Source organism: Bison bison, unplaced genomic scaffold (genome assembly GCF_000754665.1).
Source record: "Bison bison bison isolate TAMUID 2011002044 unplaced genomic scaffold, Bison_UMD1.0 scf7180017864162, whole genome shotgun sequence".
Classification (NCBI taxonomy): Eukaryota; Metazoa; Chordata; class Mammalia; order Artiodactyla; family Bovidae; genus Bison; species Bison bison.
In genome coordinates, this window is record NW_011494734.1 from 3,470,419 (window position 1) to 3,497,597 (window position 27,179).

A 27,179-nucleotide genomic window follows, 5' to 3' on the forward strand; every position below is an offset into this window, starting at 1 on the left:
TAAGAGTCGGACACGACTGAGCGATTTCACTTTGACTTTTCACTTTCATGCATTGAAGAAGGAAATGGCAACCCACTCCAGTGTTCTTGCCTGGAGAATCCCAGGGACGGGGGAGCCTGGTGGGCTGCCGTCTATGGGGTTGCACATAGTCGGACACGACTGAAGTGACTTAGCAGCAGCAGCAGCAGCAATGCTACAGTGGATTATCCACAAAACTCCCCCTCCCACCCTTGTGTTTAAGAATTTTTTCTAGGCCCTCCTGGAGGCCGGCAGCCTGCTGGGGCAGTGGAGGACCAGGCCACCCATAAAGGGAAGGGGTCAGGAGGTCGGGGCCCCGGCCTTATAGGGCTCAGACCAGGCCCCAGCAGGAAGCAGCAGGCGTTCAGGGCCCAGGCCTGGCTTGGTTGTCCAAAGGGGGGATAAAAAAAAAAAAAAAGAATTTTTTCTTAATGTACAAGTTTAACTGGTCTTAGGTTAGATCTTGCTATGAATTATCAAATTACTTTGCAACGTATAAGAGATACTGTTTTCACTGAATCTTTGCCTTGGTCACATCTTGAACAATGGATACATCAAGTAATAGAAGTGAAGATGATTTACCCGGCATTACTGAGGAATGAGATTTTCCACCAATGTACATTTAAAAAAAGATAACCAAAGATTATTTTCAACACCAAAGTTTTGAAAGCATAACCACTTTTTAATCACAATCTGTCCAAAGTCCATCACATAATTCCTAACCTCATCAAGCTGCAATCCCTGGAGGCCCACAGAGATGATGGGTTTATCTTTGCCTTTGCACTCACACTTGGTTCCCCAGATCACAGTGCTTTTGTCATGACTGGGGAATTTTCACTCTCTCCAGACCTCAATAGCATCCCCAGTCAGAGGATAGAAACTCTTCCCTCTTTAATCCTTTCTTTGCTCTGTGGCCTATTACTTGTACAGTCTGCCCACCGAAAAGGTAATTGACATGGTTATTGCAAACAGATCACCATGCTTGCAAAATTAAGTCTATCATTTGTACCAAGTTGAAAGTCAGTATCCCAGTGGGAAAGTTGGAGCATGTTCCACTCTCTATATTGGATAGAAATATGATAGCTGTGTTCTTCAACTCTGGCTCGTTCTGTGTGCTGTTGGTGGAAATTTCCAAAAGTCCAAGTGCTAAATGTGTGAAGGATTATAATCATATATTTCGAGAGAGATTTCTGGGATGGTTGTTTCTGTAGAAAAGTTTCATCCCATTCTTCAGAATCACCAGGGAAACTGTGATTTTCCTTGGTAACCTACATCTAAAGAAATTTCATATTTATATGTGATCATAAGGCCTCTTTGTTGAGTTTTTAAATCCATCTGTTAAGAGTCAGCCCTTAATGGAAATGGTTCCAGCTGCTTTTTCTCTTTCATACTGATGTATATTATTTCTTATTCACAAACGTGGGGCCAAATTCCCTTAAAATAATCCCTCTGAAGGAGAGCTTTCACAATGTGCTCTATTGTATAACATACATGCAACAGGTTAATATGAAATAACAGATCCATTTTGAAATGAAACAATCTGATCTTTTATACTAAACAGTAACATGATCACTAGTCTTTTAAAAATAAGCAGATTTTTACAGCAAATGTGGTTGCGGACAACTTATGAAAAGTAGCTCAGTATTTATCTTCCTTCTTCAATATTCCAACACTAGAATATTGTTCTAGTGTCATTTTGGGAAAACAGAATCCTTTGGTTGAGAGAATGAATACATAGGAAAGTGGGTGTAAAAACGAGTTACATTTTGAATTGTATGCATTTTACTCAGAATAGAATAAGAGTTTTACAGACAAAGCATATGCAAATAAAATATAGCACAATCTAGTATATGCCATCCATATTTATGCCATTCTAGTATTAGACATATTGGTTTAATTTGTTTAAATTTATTTACTTTTATCTTATTGTGTTAACATTTAGTATGAGATTTACACTCATTGCTTTTTAAGTGTATAATATGTTATCACTGACTATATGTATAATATGTAGTAGACCTTTACAATGTACTCATCTTGCTTAATTGAAACATCTTGCCTGTTGATTAGAACTCCCCATTCTCCCAACCCCAAGTGCTGGCAACTTATTTAACACTTAGGCTATTAGATTGAAATGAGTATAAATACATACTTATTTATAGATTTACACTTGTAACATGCAAGTCATTATTTGTAAGCTATGAAAGGAAAGGAAGGCAAAAGCAAAGTTTTCTGAAACTAGAGATGATCTCTTTACTACTCCTTTTCTATTCCATATGAAGTGGCATTTCCTTGGCCAGACTTCACTCCCCAGCCACGCTGGGCAAGGAGAGGGCTCAGAGGAGGAGGCAGAAAAGGCTGGTCATTTGTGCTTCTCAGCTTCAGCACAGCTCCTCAGGTTTGCTTATCAGAAGGCAGAAATGAAGGCATACATGATTTTGCATTTTAACTCCACCTAACTGTAGCAGGTAGCATAGTTATTTTCTTGGTCGACAATTTCATTTTTAATGGCAATGACTTGATCTTCCAACTGTTTCAGCTGATCAGATTTTTCTTGTTTACTAAGATTCAAAGCTTGGATCTTCTTTTCCAAATCTTAAGGAAGAGAATGGAGGAAATGTTTAATTAGGTCCCATTTGTTTATTTTTGCTTTTATTTCCATTACTCTAGAAGGTGGATCATAAAAGATTTTGCTGCAATTTATGTCACAGAGTGTTCTGCCTATGTTTTCTTCTAAGAATTTTTATAGTATCCAGTCTTACATTTCGGTCTTTAACCCATTCTGAGTTTCTTTTTGTGTATGGTGTTGGAGAATGTTCTAATTTCATTCTTTTACATGTAGCTGTCCAGTTTTCCCAGCACCACTTATTGAAGAGATTGTTTTTTTCTCCATTGTATATTCTTGCCTCCTTTGTCATAGATTAGGTGACCATAGGTGCATGGATTTATCTGGTCTTACTCCTGCTGCTGCTGCTAAGTCACTTCAGTTGTGTCCGACTCTGTGCGACCCCATAGACGGCCGCCCACCAGGCTCCCCCGTCCCTGGGATTCTCCAGGCAAGAACACTGGAGTGGGTTGCCATTTCCTTCTCCAATGCATGAAAGTGAAAAGTGAAAGTGAAGTCGCTCAGTTGTGTCTGACTCTCAGCGACCCCATGGACTGATGCCTACCAGGCTCCTCCATCCATGGGATTTTCCAGGCAAGAGTACTGGAGTGGGGTGCCATTGTCTTCTTATCTATGACTGCATAAATCCATCCACACACCCATCCATGAATTCATCCATGCATGCATCCATCCAAGCATTTACTTATCTGTTCTTTATCCAACAAATACTTGGGAATTATAGTAAACCCTAACCAGGAGCTCATAAAGTAGTGGATGAAAGAGGTAGAGAGAGCTACAGTTAACAGTGTGAGGTGGCCTTTAGAAACGAAACTGACCTTCTTTAGTGGAACTTCTAAAAGAAAGAAGTAAGCGTTTCACTTCACTTGGTTGTATCACACGTGGATACTCAGTTGGTTTGGGGTTACTGTCAAACTAGCATGTAGCATGTAGCATAACAAGCTAGACTGCTGAAGAAATATGAAACTGTCTTGTGAACAAAAGTTGAATTAACTGGTTATGCTTCAAATGGAGAAAGAAGATTCAGGATATGTACTATAGCTATGTTCAAGTACTTGTGGGCAGAAAAGCAGAATGTACATGTTTGGTCATCCCGAGGACATAGTATAAAACCAGCACATGAAAGCTCCATGAAGGAAGATTCTGTCTGAATATAAAGAATTTTCCCTGGCGGTCCAGTGGTTAAGACTCCATACTCTCAACACAGGGAGCATGGGTCTGATCCCTGGTTAGGATCAAACATGTTGCAAGGCACAACCGAAAAAAAAAAAAAAAAAACCAACAACAACTTTCCAGTAGTCACAGCAGTTCAAAGACTAAGAAGTTGCTATGGTAGGTCATGAGCATTCTATCAATCACTAGAAACTTTCACATACAGGCCATGTGGGATTGAAGAGGGGTTTTAGCATTAGAAGACTATTTGTACTAAGAGAAAAATGTTAATGGATCCTGGTGTTTCTACCAAGTAATTTAATAAGAGCATGCTAGATACTCTTCATTTGCCCCACCAGATCCATTCCCCATCCTGCCTGTCTTGGAAAGCCAGCCTCCCTGGATGATATCACCTGGGGCTCCCTTGACCTCTGGCTTTCATTCACACTTGGCGGCCAGGCGGTTCTGAGAAGTGATGGGTGGCGGGGGAGGGGAGTGAGCAGATTGCATCCCTGGGGCCAGCAGGGTTCTGGCAGTTCTGCCATCTTTGAGTCCAGCTCCTGCAATGCGGCCTCCTCCCTTCTGCCCTGGTGTTCCCGGGGCTGCTTCCTAGCACTCACACTCCTGCTTCTCGTGGCTCCTTCAGGGACGCTAATGGCTTCTCTGCTGGTCACCCATGACCTCCATGCCCTTGGTTGATGCCCTTCATTCCTGTGCTTCTATTCTAATTCCTTCCAACAAGAAATACAGCCTATTTACCTTCTCCCCTCAAACCAGGTCTAGCTTTCTTTGTCAGATGTTTGGACCATCAGAAAGCGGAAGAAATGATGTTGCTGGACCTCAAGAGCCTTGGGCCTTCTACTCACTCTAATGGAACCCTGTAACCACCAGGCTGTCAAGCAACCTGAGCTGAAAGACCCGGTGGAGAGAGGCACAGTACCTCAGCCAATCCTGGGCCCTGGCAGACCTATCAGTTGATCCATCAGCCAATGCAGCTGCTTGAGCAACACCCCAGGACAGACCCACAGAAAAACAGTTCATGCTTGTTGTTCTAAGATGTTAAATTTGGGGAACACTTTGTGATGTGTTGAATAGATAAGTGAGACAACTCTGCTTATAAACACATGATCCAGAATTGTATCCAAGTGTGTTTTCATTTCTTGCTAGGATCCTGACTGACACAAAGCTCTGCAGAGGGATCTTGGCTATAGACTGGGGCCCACTCTCCACTCTCTTCACTTTGACCTCGTCAAGTTAAGTCAGGGCTCCTTTCTGGAATCCCATGGGCCTCTCTTCCTAACAGATGGAATAGAATACAACCCTTGTGGTTCAGCCTGTTCCCAAGTGGCAGAGTTGGGAAGATGGCCAAACCACTGTCTTATTTTCCTATCTTGTTGAGTTGTGAAAACAGCTTTAAAGTGAGAAGAGAGAAAGAAGTAGAAGGCATTATTTTCAGTCTCTCTGAGTAGATGTCCCCTGACTTAAACTTCTCTTCCAACTTAATTTCAAGAACTGTGAAAGTTTTAGTCTATGCGGGAAAGTGGAAACAATGTGGACCCTGACATAAAATATAAGACAGAAAGGATTCTCCTTGTGTTTTTGTTCCCATAACAGGGACCAAGGTCTGGGAATAATAAAAACTGATTCTTCATGGTATCACCCCTGGGGTTCAAGGTAAAAAACATTTGTCCTTTTGAATCTTAGTATTTTTAAAATTATTAGGAAAATACTGAAAATGAAAAGAAGCTCACTATTTTTAAAACAATTCTACAAATGTAAAAAGTAGTATTTTTCCTCTTCACCCATCCCTTCCCCAGAGATATTCAACAGTAAGAGTATGGTGTTATTTTTCCTGACTTTGGCCCACACTGATGTCACATTTTCATTTTTTCATGTCACAGCAGTGATATAAATAGTTATAGGGCCAAAGACTCATTTTATAATAAGTTCAGTTCAGTTGCTCAGTTGTGTCTGACTCTGAGACCCCATGGACTGCAGCATGCCAGGCTTCCCTGTCCTTCACCAACTCCTGGAGCTGGCTCAAACTCATATACATTGAGTCAGTGATGCCATCCAAGCATCTCATCCTCTGTCATCCCCTTTTCCTCCTGCCTTCAATCTTTCCCAGCATCAGGGTCTTTTCCAGTGAGTCAGTTCTTTGCATCAGGTGGCCAAAGTACTGGAGTTTCAGTTTTAGCATCAGTCCTTCCAATGAATATTCAGGACTGATTTCCTTTAGAATTCAATGGTTTGATCTTGCAGTCCAAGGGACTCTTAAGAGTCTTCTCCAATACCCCAGTTCAAAAGCATCAGTTCTTTAGCACTCAGCTTTCTTTATAGTCCAACTCCAGTATCCTTGCCTAGAAAATCCCATAAACAGAGGAGCCTGTTGGGCTACAATCCATGGGGTCACAAAAAGTTGGACACGACTGATTAACACACACACACACGCACACATCCATACATGACTACTGGAAAAACCATAGCTTTGACTGGATGGACCTTTGTTGGCAAAGTAATGACTCTGCTTTTTAATATGCTGTCTAGATTGGTCATAACTTTTCTTCCAAGGAGCAAGTGTCTTTTTAATTTCATGGTTGCAGTCACCATCTGCAGTGATTTTGGAGCCCCCAAAATAAAAGGTCTCACTGTTTCCACTGTTTCCCCATCTATTTGCCATGAAGTGATGGGACCAGTTGCCATGATCTTAGTTTTTTAAATGTTGAGTTTTAAGCCAACTTTTTCACTCTCCTCTTTCACTTTCATCAAGAGGCTCTTTAGTTCTTCTTTGCTTTCTGCCATAAGGGTGGTGTCATCTGCATATCTGAGGTTAGTGATATTTCTCCTTGGAATCCATTTTATACTAAAGAAGCCCTTGTAAGTGAGGAGTTTCAGTTATTTTAATATTTTGAGAGTTACTTATATTCCAAATGAATCTGGTTAACTTGAAAGCATTTATTGTTGTTCAGTTGCTAAGCGGTGTCTGACTCTTTGTGATCTCATGGACTGCAGCACTTCAGGCTTCCTTGTCCTTCACTATGTCCTGGAACTTGCTTAAACTCATGCCCATGGATTAGATGATGCAATCCAACCATCTCTTCCTCTGTCATCCCCTTCTCTTCTTGCCCTCAATGTTTCCCAGCATCAGGGTCTTTGGGAAACAATAAACACAACTGGAAGTAAAACTAGACCACTCATCATTTGATATTTCTTGATGATTTAGAGGTGGTTCAGGACATGACGACTGCCCAGAACAATCACAAGTATCAGCTGTGGGAAAAGTAGACTGATTAACTTTTAAAGTATATGTGTTCTGTGTTTACATAACTGTTTATTTACTTAACCTCTGATGTCTGATGGAAACTAATTCTTTAGCCAAATTGGTCTATGTTTTTCATGGTTCTTTGGCTTTTATTTATTTAAGTTAATTTTTATTGGAATGTAGTTACTTTGGGCTTTCCAGGTGGTGCAAGTGGTAAAGAATCTGCCTGCAATGCAGGAGACACCAGTTCGATCCCTGGTGGGGAAGATCCTCTGGAGTAGGAAATGGCAACCCACTCCAGTATTCTTGCCGGGAAAATTCCGTGGACAGAGAAGCCTGGCCGGCTATAGTCCATGGGGTTGCAAACAGTCAGTCACGACTGAGCACACATGCACATAATTGCTTTACAATGTAGTGTTAGCTTCTTGTGTACACCAAAGTGAATCAGCTATATATGTATACATATATGCCTTCTTTGTTTTTTTATTTCCCTCCAATTTAGTTCACCATAGAGCTCTGAGTAGAGTTCCCTGAGCTATACAGTAGGTTCTCATTAGTTATCTATATTACATATAGTATCAATATTTACTACACTTCTTGAGCATCAAAATTTCCATTTTGTTCAGAGTGTGTTTCCCTCCGAGTTGCTACCTACAGACCTGTGCTAAAGTAGCACTCTAGAGTCTAGATCATACTAACTCCAAAAAGGTAATTTGAAGGAGAAGAGAAAATGAGCAGCAATGAGCAGCATAGGTTAGGACAGGGTTCCCCACCTTGGCACTAGTGATATTTTGGGCAGAAGAACTGTTCACTGTCGGGGAGACATTCTGTGAATTATAGAACATTTAGCAACATCCCTAACCTCCATCCACTAGAACGTTAGTTGAACCACTAGTTGTGACAAACAGGAATGTCTTCAAACATTTTTATCTCCAGGGGAGGGGAGAAAATCACCCCTGATTAAGAAGCACCAAATTAGGGAACTTTCTAGGTGGTCTAGTGGCTAAGACTCTGTGTTCCCAATGCACGCGGCCTGGGTTGAATCCTTGTCAGAGAAGTAGAGTCCACAGGCTACAACTGAAGATCTCGCATGCCACAACTGAGACCCAGCACAAGACCTAGCACAGCCAAAGAAATAACAGAAGCACCAAATTAGGACAAGGGCATTTTAAGGTGACTAAAGGCAATTTCAGTGTGCTCCAATTAATACAGGTCAGAGTTCATCAATACTCTCTGAAGTAAGACCAGGCACAAGGCATGTTCTGTTTCAATCACAAACCCAGCTCCTACTTCTGTCTCAACTTAGTGGACTCATAAGTGGTTAAACTGTGTCAACAATAAATTGAAACCAGTATTTGTCCTACTAGGAAGGTGGAATATTAATATGACGTTATTGTCAAACTGGGGGAGTGCATAAAAGGATAGATAGAACTATTACATGATCTGGGAATCCTCAATGTGTGTATTCATCTGAAAGAAACAAAATCTGTATCTCAAAGAGATACTGCTCTCCTGTGTTCACTGCAGCACTCTTCACAATAGACAAGACACGGAAACAACCTGTGCCTGTCCATGGGTGACTGGATAGAAACAATGTGAGAGGCATATATACATGTATCAGATATATACATATATATGTATAAATATAGTTCAGCCATAAAAAACAAGGAAATCTTGCCAATAGGCAACAATGGACGAACCTAGAGGACATCATGCTAAGTGAAAATAAACCAGACAGAGAAAGACAAATACTATATGATCTCACTCATATGTGGGATCTAAACACACGGAATGAGGAGAATTGTGGCTGCCATGGGTTGGGGGAGTAGAGGACATTGGGCAGATGTTGGTCAAAGAATACAAACTTCCAGTTGTAAGATGAATGGTTCTGTGGATCGTTCAGATTGTACTGTGCACACCAGTAGATCAGAAGCATTATTACCACATATACAAAAAGGCTGGGCTTCCCTGGTGGCTCAGAGGGTAAAGAGTCTGCCTGCAATGCGGGAGATTCAGGTTCAATCCCCAGGTCAGGTAGATTCCCTGGAGAAGGAAATGGCAACTCACTCCAGTACTCTTGCCTGGAAAATTCCATGGATGGACGTGCCTGGTAGGCTTCATTCCATGGGATCACAAAGAGTTGCACATAACTGAACAACTTCACAGGCTTCCCTGGTAGCTCAGTCAGTAAAGACTCTGCCTGCAGTGCAGGAGACCCAGGTTCAATCCTTGGGTTGGGAAGATCCCCGGGAGAAGGAAATGGCAACCCACTCCAGTATTCTTGCCTGGAAAATCTCATGGACAGAAAGGCCGGCCGGTATGATCCATGGGGGTCACAAGAGTCAGACACAACTTAGTGACTAAACCACCACCACAAAAAGGTAATTATGTGAAGCGGTGGATGTGTTAACTTAATTGTAGTAGTCATTTCACAACATACATATTCATCAAACCATCACACTGTACACTTAAATACATACAATTCTATTCGTCAATTATACCTCAAAAAAGCTGGGAACATATAAAAAAGAGGTACCCGCTATTCTTCTCATCTTGTCCTCTGTGTCTCCAGCCAGTTTTGCTGCTGCATCTTTTAGGTGTTTCACTTTTCCTAATGTTTCCTTCGTCAGTCCTGACACGCTCATCTTATGCTGAAGAACAGCATATTGATTCTGTAGCTCAACAAACTCCTACAACAGAGCAACATTCTCATTATCAGAAGATACTTGTAAAGCACGCACACATGTGATGTCTGCCTGATACTGTTCGTAAAAGGAGTAAGAGGCAACCCTCATCCACTCAACATGCTTGAGTCATTCTGAGATGTCCAACACGGCTTTCATTGGCATTGTTTGTTTGTTTACAGGCTGCAAAAATTCTCAGCTTTAGTGAATTAAAAATGAAAATTTCCTGTTGTAAAATATCAAACACTGTTTTATGTGATGGCAACTGTTTATGAGGTACCTGTTTGTCCTGAAGTATAAGGTCAGAGCTACACAGGACAGAACTGGCTCAGTGCTGCCCTGGACAAAGGTCTCTGTTCAGCTGGGTTGAACACCTACAAGTGCAAGGTGAAGGTCAGAGAGAGTGGATGAACATTCCGAAGCAGCAAGGACACAGGATTTGCTTGGTACAAAGGTGAGATAGGAACGTGGTAGGAAGGGAGGCAGGAGGTAATGAAGCGCTCCCTCAGTATTAGAAGGGAAATCTTCAGGGTCAGCCTGAGTGCCTGACGACCTAGCACGTTAGACAGATGAATACAGGCCTGACCCAGGAGTGGACTATGGAAGTGGTAGCAGGTGGGCAGGGAGCACCTTTCTCAACCTCTGTTTCACAGAAAACACCCTCAGCTCCCAAGTCAGCGGAAAATGTACCCAGCATATTAGGAATTAAGAGCAAGAAAATACACCAATTATAAAAAACACTTCAACCTCTTTCTTCTGCTTAAGCTGCTATTATGAATGAGACCAACCAAAGATTTCCTGCCAAGAAAATGAGTTGACAGCCTCTTTCAGCAACCGAAATGAATAGGCCATTTTCCACAACTGGTTCATGAACTCAGTCTGATTTTTGTAACTCAATCTATTCTCTTTGGCAGGTGACTTGTACTTCTTTATCTGCTATGTGATTTAATTAGAGCAAAGGGCAAAGACATACAGTTAGACCCGTGACATAAATTGTGAACGTTTGGAAGTTTAGGAAAAACTTCGACTAGATGGGGGTAAACAGTCTAACATAATATAGTCACAAAACTCTTCCTTGGGAGACAGCCCTCCATGTACAGAAGCGTCTCCATGCCCAGCGGGGTCCCTACACACACACTATGGAACATGGACTAGCACTAAAGGAAATGCTGACAAATGGCACAAAAATCTGGGCTTAAGGGATTATCCTTCAAAGAAGCACTGTTTGTCTGCTCTTGGTGGCAGAGGTAGGATCAATGACCTCCTCAAGGCCCCCAGCCTGGTGCCGGGCTGCTTCAGCCTGAGCTCGTGCACGGACAGCCTCACCTCGATTCCTCTGCAATGTGGTCTGCAGCTGGGCAAGTCCACCCTCCAACACTGACTGGTGCTTTGCTACGTCCAGCTTATTCTTCATCTCCTGGGCCTGATTTTCAGCCTGCTGTTGATTGAAACACCAGAAAAGAAAAAACTCTCCTTATGTAATAAACAAACAAGAAAATAAATGATATAATGATCCCTCCACAAATAATCTAGGTGTAAAGGGAAAGAAAACTGTTCCTTTGCTTTTTCTGTTCTATTAAAACAATGTTATAATAAGATGCTTCAGATAATAGGGTCTAAAGAAAATATCAATGTAGCCACCTTTTGGCTTAAGAGTAAGTAATGCCATGAGCCAAGGCCTTGGGTGTACCACCCTCCTCTCCATACCTCCCTCCACCCCCTCAAAGGTCACCACTACCCTGAATCTAACACTTTTCATTCCACATAATTCCAATAATTCCACTTCATTCCATGTGTGTGTGTGTATGTGTGTGTGTGTGTGTGTATATATATATATATATGTATGTATGTATATAATAGCTGTCCTTTTGGGTATTTCTAACAAAATACAGTATTTTCTACTTTTAAACTTTATACATATAGCATCCTGTGTTTTTCTGCAGTTTGAATTTTTAAATCATGCTTGTACAGGTCATTTAAGCCAATTTGCATAGCTCTTGTGTATTCACTTTTACCAATTTAAAGTGTCTCACAGTTTGACTGTACAAAAGTTGACTTTTCTCTTCTCTGGCGATGCGGGGGTGGCTTCTTATTTTTTTCTCCCTTATAAATAATAACAAACCCCTTAACCTTATTTGGACAGGGAGGCCTGGTGTGCTGTGGTTCATGGGGTCACAAAGAGTCGGACACGACTGAGCAACTGAACTGAACTACCCTTATTCCTTATTTTGGTGACTATGCTTGTGATGTCTTAAAGTCTGATGTGTCATTTGTTATCTCTTTTGTTCTTTGGCCAAAGTTTCATACCTTCTTTGATTTTTCTTAAGCATAATAAACACTCTTATTTTGCATCAGATATCCAGTAATGGTTACATTTGAAGTCTCCTGCATTCTGATTCTCTTGTTTGCTATTTCTGATGATTCTTGCTTAAGGCAATTTGTTTATTTATTATGTGTTTTAAGGGAACCCTTTGAGGCTTGGTTTTAAGGTACAGTCCTTTGGAAAGGATTTCTCATGGCCTCTGTCAGGCATCTGAGGGCCTTGACAACTCAGGGTCACTTTAAATGACATTTTCAGCTTGGTTTATGGGGGTCACCCAGGTAGTATGGATTCTAGCCCCATCTTACCTGAGTGCCAGCTTGTTAATAATTCTCAGTGAAGATTATCCCCCTCCACACAGAGGCTAGTGTCTTTACCATCTCTCTGTGTGTAATGGTCTAACATTTTCCTTGAGGGTGTGCTTTTTAAGGTCCCTACTCTCTGCAGGGGCCTCAGGGCCTCCTTGATGGGTTTTTCTATTACTTGTGGCAGCTATGAAAACCAGCAGTGCTGATACCCCAGGGACTGGCAGCTGCCCTCTGCCTGCTGTCGGCTTCCTGATCAATTACCTCTCTGGATCATGCTTGTCCGTCATTTTTGGCCTCTGAAGCTGTCTTCCATTTTTTACCTATTCAGCGATGCATTTAAAAATGTTTTAAAATAACATTTTCAGGTTTCTTTTTTCCTTTGTGTACTGGTCCATCATGCTGCTAGAAACAGAGAAGCCCCTTCCTGTGCCCTCGAGTATATGTGGGAGTTTTTCTAGAGTAGGAATCTGCAAGCTTTTTCTGTAAAGGGCCCGACAGTAAACATTTTATACATTGTGGTCCAGAAAATCTCTGTTTCAACTATTCAACTCAGTGCTGTGGCTGCACAAATGATCTATGGACAATATGTGGCTGAATTCCAATTGAACTATGTGACTTTGGACACTACAACAGTTGGTGCGTGCATGTGGCCCTTGGGCTGTATTTTGCCAACCCCTATTCTAGAGTAGATGCACAGAAGGAGAAAACCTGGAGGCCTTCTTTATTTTTTGCTCCTCTTCATATCTAACCTTTTTTTAATTTCCTGGTGTACTAATCCTGTTCTGGTGCTTTCTGCTTTTCTTTTCAGGATGCCTGCATTTAGATATCTAAAATGAGCTGAAGAACAGAGACTGAGGAGCTTGCAGTCTGCTGGGAAGGGGATGAGCCTTGGAGGAGAGATGCCATGGACTCTCAGACTAGGACCTGTTTTGTCCTTTAACTGTCAGGCTTCCTCTTCCAGACCCATCAAGTGGGTTAAAGCATGGCTTTATTCCTGCCAAACTCTGGATGGAACCCTTTCTTTGGGGTTATCTTTCAGTTTTAGGACATGCTGGTGAGATTTTATGTAAACTTCATTATAAAAGTCTGGCAACAATTCACTTAATTTCGTTGGTTGGTGAGCTTTCAAAGCTCTATGACTTTCCCTGGTATAAGAAGGGATAATATGACATCACTTATAGGTGGAATTTAAGATACAACACAAATAAACCTATCTACCAAACATAAACAGATTCACAGACATAGAGATCAGATTTCTGATTGCCAACATGGGGGGTGGGGGCAGAGGGCTGGGAGGGATGGACTGGGTATTCGGGGGTGGTGGATGTTAAGTATTACATCTAGAATGAATAAACAACAAGGTCCTACTCTATAGGACAGAGAGCTATATCCAATCTCTTGGGATAAACCATAATGGAAAAGAATATTTTAAGAAGAATGTATGTATGTGTACAACTGAATTACTCTGCTGAACAGCAGACACTGGCACAACACTGTAAATCAACTACACTCCAATTAAACAAATTTAAAAAAAAGAAGGGATAAACTGTCCTCAAATCTATCACTAATTAGCTGTGTGACCTTAGGCAAGTGACTTAGTCTCCCCAGTCTTAGTTTCTTCATTTACAAGTTGGTGGTAGCCCTTGCTTTGTCCCCCAGGCTTGGCCAACAATGAAAAAAGATAATGCTGGGAGAGCTCTGTAGAACATTAATTACACATATAATACTATCATAGCCTAATTTATCATCATAATAATCCCATTGAACAGGTAAGACAAGCATGACATTGGCAGACATAAAACCTGTGCTGTCTCTACAGTTGAAGTTTATTTCAGGTTAGTTTCAAAGAAGATAAAGAAATACCTGAAGTTCGTTCTTTTTGAATTTTGTTATCTCGGCAGTCAGCTGTGTGATGGTAGAATCTGCCCGTCCTTGAGTGATTTGAACTTGCTGCAACTTATTCAACATTTTGCTGAGATTTGATAGAACATTTTCTGCTTTTCTGAGGTAAGATATTAACATATCAGATTAGATAAATATACAATTATTCATTTATTTCACCTTGAGAGTTCATTTGACTCAACCAAAAACTTTCCTGAATTATTCATAAAGTCTGTTTAAATTACTCTCAAGCAAGGCAAAGCACTGAAGTTTTCATTTTGAGAAGCAGGTATATTTAAATGTCAATAAAAACACTTATATTGTATATGCCTACATAGGTACAGATTTTGCCAGGTATGGAAATCAAAGACATAGATATCATTTCTTAACTTGTCATAAGCAGAGCTGTTTGGGTAATAAAACTGCCAAGCTCGGAACAACAACAACAACAAACTATCTTCAGCCAGTTCTTTCCTGACTCCTCAAACTTAAGCAATGCTCTTGAAATTCTTATTGGAGGGTTGGGGGGTGGGCAAGTCAAGAGGCTCCACAGAGAGCAAAGAGAGTGAAAGGCTTTGCATTTACAGGCTGTGTTTATTCAGGTTTATTTAAGCTTCACTGACATTCCAGCCGCCCAGGGGCCCAGTCAGAGGTTAAAATCACAAGCATTCCAAGTGATAGTCTATTTTACAGAAATGAGCTCACCTCAAGTCAACATTCACCAGATACTTAGATCTACAGGCTCAGAAGAACCTTTGGAAGAATGTACAAAGTCAGGGAGATAGCTGACTGACCTTAATAGAGGCATAGTTAGAAATGTTTGTATATAGCTAAATGGCAAAACATCCCCTTCTCCAATCAACCCATCCTCTCCTCCCAGTGGTAATTTTTTTTCTGTTTAAAGAAAAATACTATTTTTTTAAGAGCAGTTTTAGGGTCACAGCAAAATTGAGAGGGAGGTACAGAGATTTCCCAAACACTTATAACCTCCCCAGTCATTGACACCCCACACCAGAGGGTCCGTTTGTTACAACTGATGAATCTACACTGACACATCATAATCACCCAAAGGCCACAGTTTACATTAGGGCTCACTCTCAGTGTTGTCCATTCTGTGGGTTTGGACAAATGTATAATGACATGCATTTATCACTATAGTATCAAACTGAGTATTTTCACTGTCCTAAAATTCCTCTGTGTTTGCCTATTCATCCCTCTCCTCAATCTCTGCAACCACTGATCTTTTTTTTTTTTTCACTGTCCCCATAGTTGCGCTATTTCCAGAGGTCTTAGAGTAAGAATCATACAGTATGTAGCTTTCCTTTTCCACACTTCTTTCTCTACAGTTACAGAAGAGGGTTCCTGAGTCTTGCCTTCTCATAACTCCCCCTATCCCTGTATCTTTTTAATTCCTTTTTCCCTTAGATTTTCAATGTATTGCTCATTATAGTACATTTAGAGAGCACTCCCCAAAATAGAAGAAAGAAAAAATTATCGGAGAGAAAATGTACCAATAATTCTACCACCTTTTATGATATTGGCATATTCTAACATTTTTGTCCTTATAAGATTTTTGTTTTCATGACTGAGAGCCTCTTCTGTGTATAATGTGTTATCTTCTTTCTAAGAGTATTACTATTACACTGTAAGAATCTCTGCATGTTACTTCATCAGCATCATTTTTAACAGCAGTATGATCGTGCTGTAGTTACTTAATCTTCCTAGTTGTAAATAGTAAAACTGGGTGGGGCTGGGCTTTCAGTGGAGTCTGAGGGACCTTATATGTATAAGTGGATGGTGAGATAGTTCAGGTCTCAACTCTGCTTCAGGGCATCCAAAAATGATGGTGGATGTAGATGATGGTACCATTATCCACTGACCCTATGACCTTGACTCACAGTACCCCACGATCATAAAAACATCAAGGTGGCTTCTCATTTTTGGTTAGTGAAGTTGACAAGGGCAAAAGGAAGCAAGAATTAGTTGACTTTGTGTGCTGTATATATCATTCTACTCCAGTACTACTTTAGGGGCACTAGAGTCCTTTTCTTCTTTTCCTTACTATCATATCTTTTTAACGTGATATATATATATATTTTAAGTTTAGATTTTCAAAGTACTGCTTATTGCCATAAATATAGAAAGAACCAAAAATCAGTGTAAAAGAAGGGGGAAATACACAGATATTCCCACCACTTAATAAGATATTGGCATATAATTAATATAGGAGGAGCCTGGTAGGCTGTAGTCCATGGGGTCCCTAAGAGTTGGGCACGACTGAGCGACTTCACTTTCAATTTTCACTTTCATGCATTGGAGAAGGAAATGGCAACCCACTCCAGTGTTCTTGCCTGGAGAATCCCGGGGATGGGGGAGCCTGGTGGGCTGCCGTCTATGGGGTCGCACAGAGTCGGACACGACTGAAGCGACTTAGCAGCAGCAGCAGCAATATATGGCATTTACTGGCGTATATTGGTATAAAGAGGTAACAGACCACAGGAAGGGCGCTCAGTCTAAGGAAAATGGCAAACCAGCATCTTTATGCACTGCCTCCCAGCTTCCCAGCTTTCTGGGGCACCTCCACAGACAGCTTAGCCTTCATTTTGGGCAATGAACTATCAGAGGGTAATTTCATTTGAATGCTATAGCTGCTTAGGCAAATATTTTTCTGATGGCCTTTCAGCAGATTGCCTGTTAGAGCAGGAGGAGAATATTAATATTAATTGCACTTACTCAGCTGCTTCTGCCATCACCAAAACCTTCTGGGCTCCATCTGCTGATTTGTTTAGCCCGTCCTCTTCTGTCCTGTAGTCCTCACAGAGTTGCATAAGTTTCTATATTTTGTCAAGTTCACGGGTTAGATTTTGCGATGTTATTGGTAGGTGGATGTCAAGTGCACGATTTGCCACCTTCTCTACATCCTCTGGAGGCACGTTTTCCTCTTAAATAAGAAGATGCGTTTTAGATAACTGTGTCTCCTTATCACTCTATCTTGTCAATAGCATCACAATGAATTCTAAGCTAAATCTATTTGTATTTGATTAGTGTCCCTAGAATATAGGAACTAGACTGTAAGTGTCCCATAGACTCTTCTGCACCCTCAATTTTCCCTTATCTGTGAAAGAAACACTGTTTGTGTAATGATGAACACAACCTGTACAAATGTTAGAAAAGTAACAGATTTGGGATATTTTGTGACCTACATAATGTCTTCACAATAATTGCTTATTGTAAGTACAGATTCAAAAGCAATTAAAATGTTTAGATGCCTGTCTCTAAGATTCAAAACCATGGAAAACTATTATGCATAGAATGGATCAGCAACAAGGTCCTACTGCATAGCACAGGGAACTATACTCAATATCCTGTGATAAGTCATCACGGAAAGGAATATAAAAAAGAAAGCAAATATATGTATAACTGAATCACTTTACTATGTAGTAGATATTAACAACAATATAAATCAGCTATGCTGCTGCTGCTGCTAAGTCGCTTCAGTCGTGTCCGACTCTAGTTCAATTTTAAAAAAAAAGATTCAAACACCATGAATGAGACAATAGGGAAGCCCTGGGTTTGGACTCAACAAAACTCCACTCTAATCTCCCATGACATTAAAAAGGCTCACAATTGCCTATTATACAAAGTGAATTAAGTCAGAAAGAGAAACACAAATACTGTATATTAACACATATATATGGAATTTAGAAAGATGGTAACGATGATCCTATACGCGAGGCAGCAAAAGAGACACAGACGTAAAGAACGGACTTTTGGACTCTGTGGGAGAAGGCCAGGGTGGGATGATTTGAGAGAATAGCACTGAAACATGTATATTACCATATGGAAAACAGATGACCAGTCCAAGTTCGGCATGAAGCAGGGCACTCAAAACTGGTACTCTGGGACAACCCAGAGGGATAGGTGGGAAGGGAGGTGGAAGGAGGGTTCTGGATGGTGGGACACATGTACACCCATGGCTAATTCATGTTGATGTATGGGAAAAACCACCACAATACTGTAAAGTAGTTATCCTCCAATTAAAATAAATTAATTTAAAATAATAAAAAGGCTAACAATTTTTGCTTATCTGCATAACAGGGTAATTATATCTGATACTACTTCTCAAAAGCCTATTTTGAGAAGGGATATGACAAAATATAGTATGAGCAACATCTTATGAAGAAACTTCTAAATACATTTATGCCCTGCTTTTCAGAAAATAGAATTGGCCTCCTTTGAGAACTGAAGTAGAAGATGTACTGTTGGTGTTTGGGGTAATAACTCTTTGTCTCTTTCTGGCTCCTTACTGAGGCACATATCCTGAGTCCCATGGGGGAAGTTAGAGATGAATTAGATACAGATCTGATCTCCAAGGGGTTTACATCAAGTCAGGAAATTATGTCATTCCAGATGATTACTGATATTTCATAAGAGGAGAAGGAATAAATGTAAGACAAAATGATGTGGTGTTCAGAGGGAAGAGAAAATATTTCAGGAAGAACTTTAAGAAGACATTCAAATCCGGCCTTAGAAGCCCACACAGATTAAATCTGTGGAGATGTGGGTTGAAGGGACAGGTAAGGGCATTGTCAGCTCAGGGTGAAACAGATAAATAGTGTGTTTGGCTGGCCAGTGGAGGGGGTGTGTAAAAAGTATGTGAAAAGTTAAAAAGTGTCTTAAAAAGTTTAAAATAAAAAGAGCTGAAGTTCAGGAAGGCTGGGATTGGATCACACAAGTCCCTAAACGTGGGGCTAAGGAAACTGGACTTCATTCAAGAGACAATGGGAGCCATCGATGGCTTTCAGTATTTGAGTGACGCGACCTAAGTATATACCTTCTTTGCAGTCATTTTGCCTTAGCTAGTTTTAATATAAAAGGACTATTTTACTTAGTTTTTTTTTTTTTTTTTAAAGCTGTGCCATGTAGCTTGTAAGGTTTTAGTTCCCCAACCAGAGATTGAATCTGGGCGCTTGGTAGTGAATGTGCCAAGTCCTAACCACTGGACCGCCCGCAAATTCCCAAAGTGAATGCTTTACTTCCTATAATGCTTTTGAAAAAATGCAACAAGAATTTTTCATGAATAAATTAAAGCCATATTTTAAACAGAACTGTGGATCTGGCTCTTTATAGAAATGGTAACTGTTTTGTTAAAAAGAAAAATGCTAATAAAAAGTGAATTGAGCTTAATTCCACATTCAGTCATGAAACATTTATTGGCATTGATTATGAGATTAAAAATTAAAATTTAAATGATTATAAATTCACTTTCAGGAAAAGTGACACAAAACTCTGTTAATAAGGAATTCAGATCACAAGGAAAATATTAAGATGGTCAAAGAAGAGCTGCATAGTGTGGTCACCATAAATGTAATACTTTTATTTGGGCTTTACAGCCAAGAAAAATGAAGAAACTGGGTGGGCGAAAGGCACCACTTCCTGGTGATCAAGAATCTGGGGACTCTGACCAGGGAAGTTCCTTTTATGGAACACGATTTTTCTTGATGCCTAGCCTAATTTTTGTTGTAATAATCTGAATACAGTTCCCCCCTGCCCCCAATTCCTTCGGCTAATTAAAGTGACATTTTTATTGTGACTCTATTTAAAGTAACATTCTAGTAGCAATGAGAACCAGGACCAGTATAGCAGTAGGCTCTATGATCCAGTGAACTAGGAGGAAAACAGGCAGAACCTGCTTTGTGATCTGTTGCTTGAGCTCAGGACTGTATTTTACCATTTTCATACAACAGCGGTGGTAGTTCTGATATTTAGTTTTGGTGTCTGAATTAACTTGTATCTGCAGAAATAGCTAATGTGTTCCTCACATTAATTGACATTGATTATGAGATTAAATCTACTAGATTAAATCACAGATCTACTAGGATATATGCCTAGTAAATATAAATCCATCTAGCTTCTCATTGAAAATTTGCTTTTGAACAAATGTCCATCTGACTGATTTCATACCCAGTCACTTTCACAGATTATTTTGGTCATTTTTACTGATTATTTTCACTCCTTATTTTTTTCTTATTTTGAAAATCAGTATTAGAGCTGCTAATACAATTTCTAGAAACAGTGAAATAGAACTTGGCCACAGGGGTCTCTTATAAAAATCAATAGCAAAGAGATTTAATAAAGTGACTCCAAAGATTGTAACCGACATCCTAACTGTCTATTAATTCATGTGGAGATATTAAATTACTGAATTTGGAAGATGGCTGTGGGAAAGAAAGCTTTCTCAGATCAATTCCATGTAGTATTGTACCCAAATGACATTATTTGCAGAAAGTGAGGTTTTCAGGTCAATTTCCAGCTGTACTATTTGATTTTTATCTTTAATTGATAATTCTCTGGAGTTTAAAACAAACCCTTCCCAGGGACTTCACTGGTGGTCCATTGGTTAAAGCTATGCACTTCCACTGCAGGGGGCATGGGTTCAATCCATGGTCAGCAAACTAAGATCCGTATGCATGGGGTGATCAAAAACAAAACAACAAACCTCTCCTAAAATAAGGCACTATGAGGGATATTAAGTTTATAATCATAATAATAATGAATCAAATAGTTCCCTCTGGCAGTCACAGAAAGCCAACATGAGTCTTGGAAAATAGTCAATAACAGTTATCCAAAATAATCAGTATTTTAGATGCCACTTTACTACAGTATTTAATATACTAACCAGCAATTGGCATACCTTGATCTCACTCTGTCAGATTGTGGAATCTGACAGAGTCTTCATGTTAGATTTTCCTTTAAAAAAAATTATATAATTTTAAACGCTAAGTTCACTTGTTTGGAATTTTAACTAAATTCTAGGATTTATTACTAAATTAACCTTATATAAAGAACCATATTTTTTGATACAGTTAGTATTTTGCAATTGTTTTCATTAAGAAATTTAAGATCAACGAGTATGTCTTATTTTGGATTTAGGCATGTGATTTCCAATTAATGTAATTTGGAATTGGTTGATGCTTCAGTATACATTGAAAAGGAAGAAAAAGGAAGAGAAGATGGGGGGGGGGGGAAAGAAGGAGGAACAAAAATTAGTCCTAATATTTAAAAACAATTACCTAACAAAAATATTTTCAGTTTTTTTATTAGAAGATTCATTTTTTGTTCTTCAGATTCACTTTGGCTTTTCATATCCCTCAGTTTCTTTCTTAGCTGTAGTGTACTCTTTTTGCAAACTTCTGCCAGTTTACTTATATTTCTAATCTGGAATAGAAAAAACAAAAAAGAGGCAAACATAACAATCAGGCATATTTTGTGATGTCTCGTTACTTAGCTGACCAAATAGAACTCACTAAAACTAAAATAGAAGTCTAGATAACTAAACAATAGATTCATGTTAAAGGACTCTTTTAAAAGGTGATATTGGTTGCTTTAATAATCCTGTTTTCTTAATAATGTAAACTTCTCTCTTAAAACATTATTAGTGATCAAAATTGCTATTTGAAAACAATGACTTTTCCTGATATAAATTGAAAATACAAATTTTCTTTTTATGAGATGTTAGTACTTTAGGGTATCAAAAAATTTCACAGAATTACAGTGATCATCATGTTTAGGAAGCTGAGAACATTTTCTTTAATATAAGTTAAAATATTAATTTTAATAAGTTTAACATAAGTTAAAATCGTTACTCTTTTAAACATTCTTCAAATTCAAATAATATACTCTCTTTGAGCGTATAAGGGAAGCACTCTTTCTTTTAATAAATGAGTTTGAACTCAGAGCAGGCTACAAAAATAAATTACAAATACTGTGTATACTTGGAGAAACGATAAGGACTAAAAAATGCTTACAACTTAGAAGTGCAAATTCTTAACTGCATGATTTGAAAAAGGTCATGGACTTTTTCTTGGATTCCAAAAAATGAGTGAAAGAGAAAAAAATGGAGAGCAATAGAACAATATCACCCACAAGTTGAGCTGCACTGAATAAATTAATTGTGACAGAAGCAGGGCTAATTAGGATCAAGCATAGTTAGGGGAAAAAAATCTCCCTTTATTTCCCCATAAAAAAGCCAGCTTAATTTAAGCCATACAGATTCTGTGGAAAAGGCTTTAATGGTAGTCACTGGCAAATGATGAAACAAAACAGAAATATTTACATGATGAAAAATAGGTACCTTAATTTTTTGGAGTTGTTCCTTAATTCTCTAGAACTTTTTAAACTTTAAAATGGATACCAGTTGCTAAGAGAGATTTTAAAAGTTCTTATCACAGGAAAGAAAATGTAACTACATGTGGTGATGGATGGATATTAACTAAATTTATTGTACTAATAATTTCACAATATATACATATATCAAATCATTATGTTGTTCAGCTAAAATTAATACAAATTTCCTATGTCAATTATACTTCAATAAAAAATAAAGTGGAGAAATTGTAAGAATACATAGAAGAAATATGAGAATTTCAGAAATAAATACTCTGGTCAGGAAGCACTAAATTACACAGATGAAATCTCAGTGTAGATTAGTTAATGCCATATTCAGAAAGAACAAGAATGCTAAATTACTTCACTCTTAAAACATCTCTCTGCAATCCATCCTCTGTCACGACTCCTGAGAATTCTCTCGTAATCTCTTCTGGCATGCTTCCCCCTTCTAATCAAGAGGAAAATAGCACACCATTTTATCAACATGACAACCTTCATCCTTTTCTAGTTCTCCATTTATATGTTGATTAAGCAAGATTTTGCTATTATATACTTCAGGGGTTATCTTTTAAAAGTAATCACTTAACATGGGACTTATTTAAATGGTGTGAGATTTCTGGTTTTTGAAGAGGGACACAATAGTAGTTTAACATTGCATGAAATGGTTAAGGGTTGATTTAAGCACAGGGATGCAAGACCAGGATTCGTATTTGCTCACTGTTGAATTCCCAGCATGTAGATAAATGCCCAGCATGCAATAGGTACTCAAAGAATATTTGTTAAAGCATTGAAGGATAATATATAAGTGAAAAAACTAGATGGCAATACAAATTTGAATGCTAAGTCGCTTCAGTCATGTCCGACTCTGTGATCCTATGGACTCTAGCCTGCCAGGCTCTTTGTCCATGGGACTCTCCAGGTAAGAATACTGGAGTGATTGTCATGCCCTCCTCCAGGAGATCTTGACCCAGGGATTGAACCTGCATCTCATGTCTCCTGCAGTGGCAAGCACGTTTTTTACCACTAGCGCCACAGATGCCTAGGTAAACAAAACATGTCAACATTTAGGATGTGTAGGGATGTTCTTCAACCTGACTAATCAGAGACCTGCTCCAGAACTTGGATTCTGGAGCCCGTGGAGCAAGGATATAGGACCAGCTGGGGCTCAGGTCCATGGAGACGAGGCTCATGGAACAAATGGCTGCTCTGCAGGGTGTACGTGCAGGAGTGTGTATCTTAGCTTTGGTTCTCACCCCATTTTCAAGTCTGGCTCTGTATCCTTCTTTCAATTCTGAGGCCCAGATGTCTGCACGTACATTTCCTTTCTGTTCAGGAGTTGGTTTCTGCCGCTTGCAAACAAGAGGGCTGACTGATATAATATTTATCTTATATTGATAAAAAAAAAATGCAGCTTTTTTCAGCTTTTCTTCTTCAAAGGCTCTATGTATATTGCTAAAAAAAACAAAGGAAACTAGGGAGCATACCATCTTATTTTCAAGATGAACAAAATGTACTCACAAAACTCTTAAATTTATATTTATCCTTTCAAGATGAATATAATGTATTGATCAAAAGCCTGAAGAAAACTAGGTAACTGAAAATTATACTCATTTTTTAGAAATGATTTTTTAAATCGTTTAAAATTATTTGAGATTCTGTTATCAGGTACTTAAATATTAAAACAACTTTATCATATCAACCTAGGAAGGAGTTTAAGGAAGTAAGGGTATAATCCTATTAAAAACATTTTCTAACATTAAATTCTAACATTAAAATTTGTCTATTTAGTAGAATTTCAAACACATTCTTGAATTAATGAAAAATTATTCTTTATTTGGAGATTTCTATAGTTTTCAAACCTCCAAGGCTAGGAATTTACACATTTCTATGCAGTGTTTGCTATAAAGGAATCATAATCAAACGTCTATGTATATCCTATGAACATATACTTTGTTTTTCTCTTTTCTTTCCATACACACACACACACACAATGTTATACACACATACATACACATTTTTATATGTCATATATATGAGAAAATATGTCAATATTTTCATCTCCTTCTATTCACCGTTTATAGTCACGTCTATATTTTTAGGGCTTCCTTGGTGGCTCAGATGGTAATGCAGGAGGATCCAGGTTCGATCCCTGGGTTTGGAAGATCCCCTGGAGAAGGACATGGCAACCCACTCCAGTATACTTGCCTGGAGAATTCCATGGACAGAGGAGCCTGGCGGGCTACAGTCCATGGGTTTACAAAGAGTCAGACATGACTGAGCAACTAACACTTTCATAACTTTTTAAAATTTTTATTCTGTATTTCCAGGCAAAAGAACACCTAACATCTAGAATCTATTCTTTCACTTAGAAAATAAATGGAAATTTTAAAAATTTCAAGCAGTTTGCTTTTTTTAAATTGCTATAGCTTTGCAAATAAAGCATGAGAAGACATCATTTACCTGTTTCTTCAACCTGTGAACTTGGCTGTTCAAACTGTGAACCACAGACTCTGCTTCTTGAGCTTTCTGCAGGGCATTCCTTGAGAGGGCTGGGGAGCCGTAACAGCTCGGGCTGCCACAGGATGAGAGCACGTAGGTCGTGTCCTCTTCTGCTCCACACACCTGAGAGGAAAAGGGATCTATGTGAAAAAGTGACTTGTTGGCAGAGGGTTTTTCTAACGTCATCCAGGCTCACTGAGGCAAGACCCTGCTCTATTCATGTGTGTTTTTTCAACAGTTGTTCATGCTTAATATGTAGATATGACCCATTAAATGTTTCCTAGTTAACTGAATACATATCTAACTTATTTGTTGCTAGCACTGGTGGCAATCAATAACACTTTCATACTTATGGTTTCTTTGGAAAATATTAAGCATTTCCATGTTAATTTCATCTTTTTAAAAATAAAAACTACCTTTCACTTATGAAGCAGGAGGAGTAAATATCCACAGTCTGTACCATTTGGGAAATAGTAAATAGTATAAAATAATAAAATTAAGCCACAATCTTTACTTTTTGATTTTTTTCAAACTTGGACTTCAGAAATTTAAAAAATTACATTATTTTTAGATTAAATATAGGTTATATTATTTATATATTATTCCCATACTTATAAAATATAAACTAAAAATGAAATAAAACATTAGACAGGGAAATAGAAAAGACTTGTATATCAAGTCGGGCTTCCCAGGTAGTCCAGTGGTAAAGAATCCACCTGCCAAGGCAGGAGATGTGGGCATGATTTCTGGGTTGGGAAGATCCTGTGGAAAAGAAAATGGCGACCCACTCCAGTACTCTTGACTGGAAAATTTCATGGACAGAGAAGCCTGGCTACAGTCCATGGTGTCCCTAAGAGTCAGACACGACTGAGTGATCAAGCACACACATATCAAGTAAAAACCACAGATACTTTTACTATACTGTCATGAACATTTACCTTTTCTTGCAATATTTGAATATTTGGTATCTTGATCTGCTTTAATTTCTCCAATGACAAGTCTTCTTTTGAGGTTAGTGTATCTAAGATACGAAGGAAGTCATTCCTGGTATTTTGGGAGTTGTTAATGATGGATGTAGTTTCATTAGTTTTCTTTTCAGTAGATAAAGAACTCTGATAATATTTCTTGATGTTCTTTGAAAAATCTACATCAACACCAATTGAGGTAAGATAAATTTTGTGGAAACAACTGAAATTATACATGGGCTATCAACATAATTATTCTCCAACTTGACTAGACTATCTTGCTCTCAATGATCAATACAAAAACTCAACACCCATTCCCTTGAGTTTGCACTTCATGGGGAAAAGTTGGAAGTCCTGTCATAGATACAGATGGAATACCTACAGAGCACTGAGGTTTAAGTCTGCAGACATAGATTTGAATGCTGGCTTCTCCCTTTACTGTGAGGGTATGTCCTTGAGCAAACCCATTAGTCTCTTAGAGTATGTTTCTTGTAAATTAGGGATAATACTTTGTGAAGATTAAGGGAAATAATATAAAAATACTCTGTGAAATGTTTCACATATGTAAGGTATTAATTTTGACTACCTATATGAACTCTAAGATGATGAACCAAGTTTATCCCACTACATAGCACAGAAGTTGACAAACTCATTCTACCAAGGCCAGAGTATAAATGTTTTAGGCCACCCCACTCCAGTACTCTTGCCTGAAAAATCCCATGGATGGAGGAGCCTGGTGGGCTGCAGTCCATGGGGTTGCTTCGAGTCGGACATGACTGAGCAACTTCACTTTCACTTTTCACTTTCATGCATTGGAGAAGGAAATGGCAACCCACTCCAGTGTTCTTGCCTGGAGAATCCCAGGGACGGGGGAGCCTGGTGGGCTGCCACCTACGGGGTCGCATAGAGTCGGACACGACTGAAGCAACTTAGCAGCAGCAGCAACCATTACATTGCTGTCACAACTACTCAATTCTGCCACTGTAACAGTAACCATGCAAATAAATAGGTGAGATTGTCTCCTATTGAAACTTTATTTATAAAAATAGACTGGGAGGGGAAATACGTATACCTGTAGTTGATTCATATTGATGTATGGCAGAAACTAACACAGTATTGTAAAGCAATTATCCTCCAATTAAAAGTAAATTTTTTTTTTTTAAAAAAGGAAAAAAAAAAAAAAATCTACCACAGGCTGTGGGTAGGATCTGCAGGCAGACTGTAGTTTGCTGACCTGTTAGAAAAGGCAGAGGAACCAGAGATCAAATTGCCAACATCTGCTGGATCATCGAAAAAGCAAG

General features: G+C 39.0%; 1 protein-coding gene across 1 annotated transcript in view; it reads right to left on the minus strand.

Moving 5' to 3' along the window:
• Nucleotides 1–2,470: 2,470 nt before the first annotated feature.
• Nucleotides 2,471–27,179, minus strand: part of LAMB4 (laminin, beta 4) — a 103,114-nt gene continuing 78,405 nt past the window's right edge. The window contains 8 exon segments of the mRNA XM_010841502.1: nt 2,471–2,610; nt 9,589–9,742; nt 10,998–11,171; nt 14,228–14,366; nt 16,979–17,186; nt 21,319–21,463; nt 24,875–25,036; nt 25,852–26,057. Of these exon segments, the coding sequence (XP_010839804.1) occupies nt 2,471–2,610; nt 9,589–9,742; nt 10,998–11,171; nt 14,228–14,366; nt 16,979–17,186; nt 21,319–21,463; nt 24,875–25,036; nt 25,852–26,057 (1,328 nt within the window).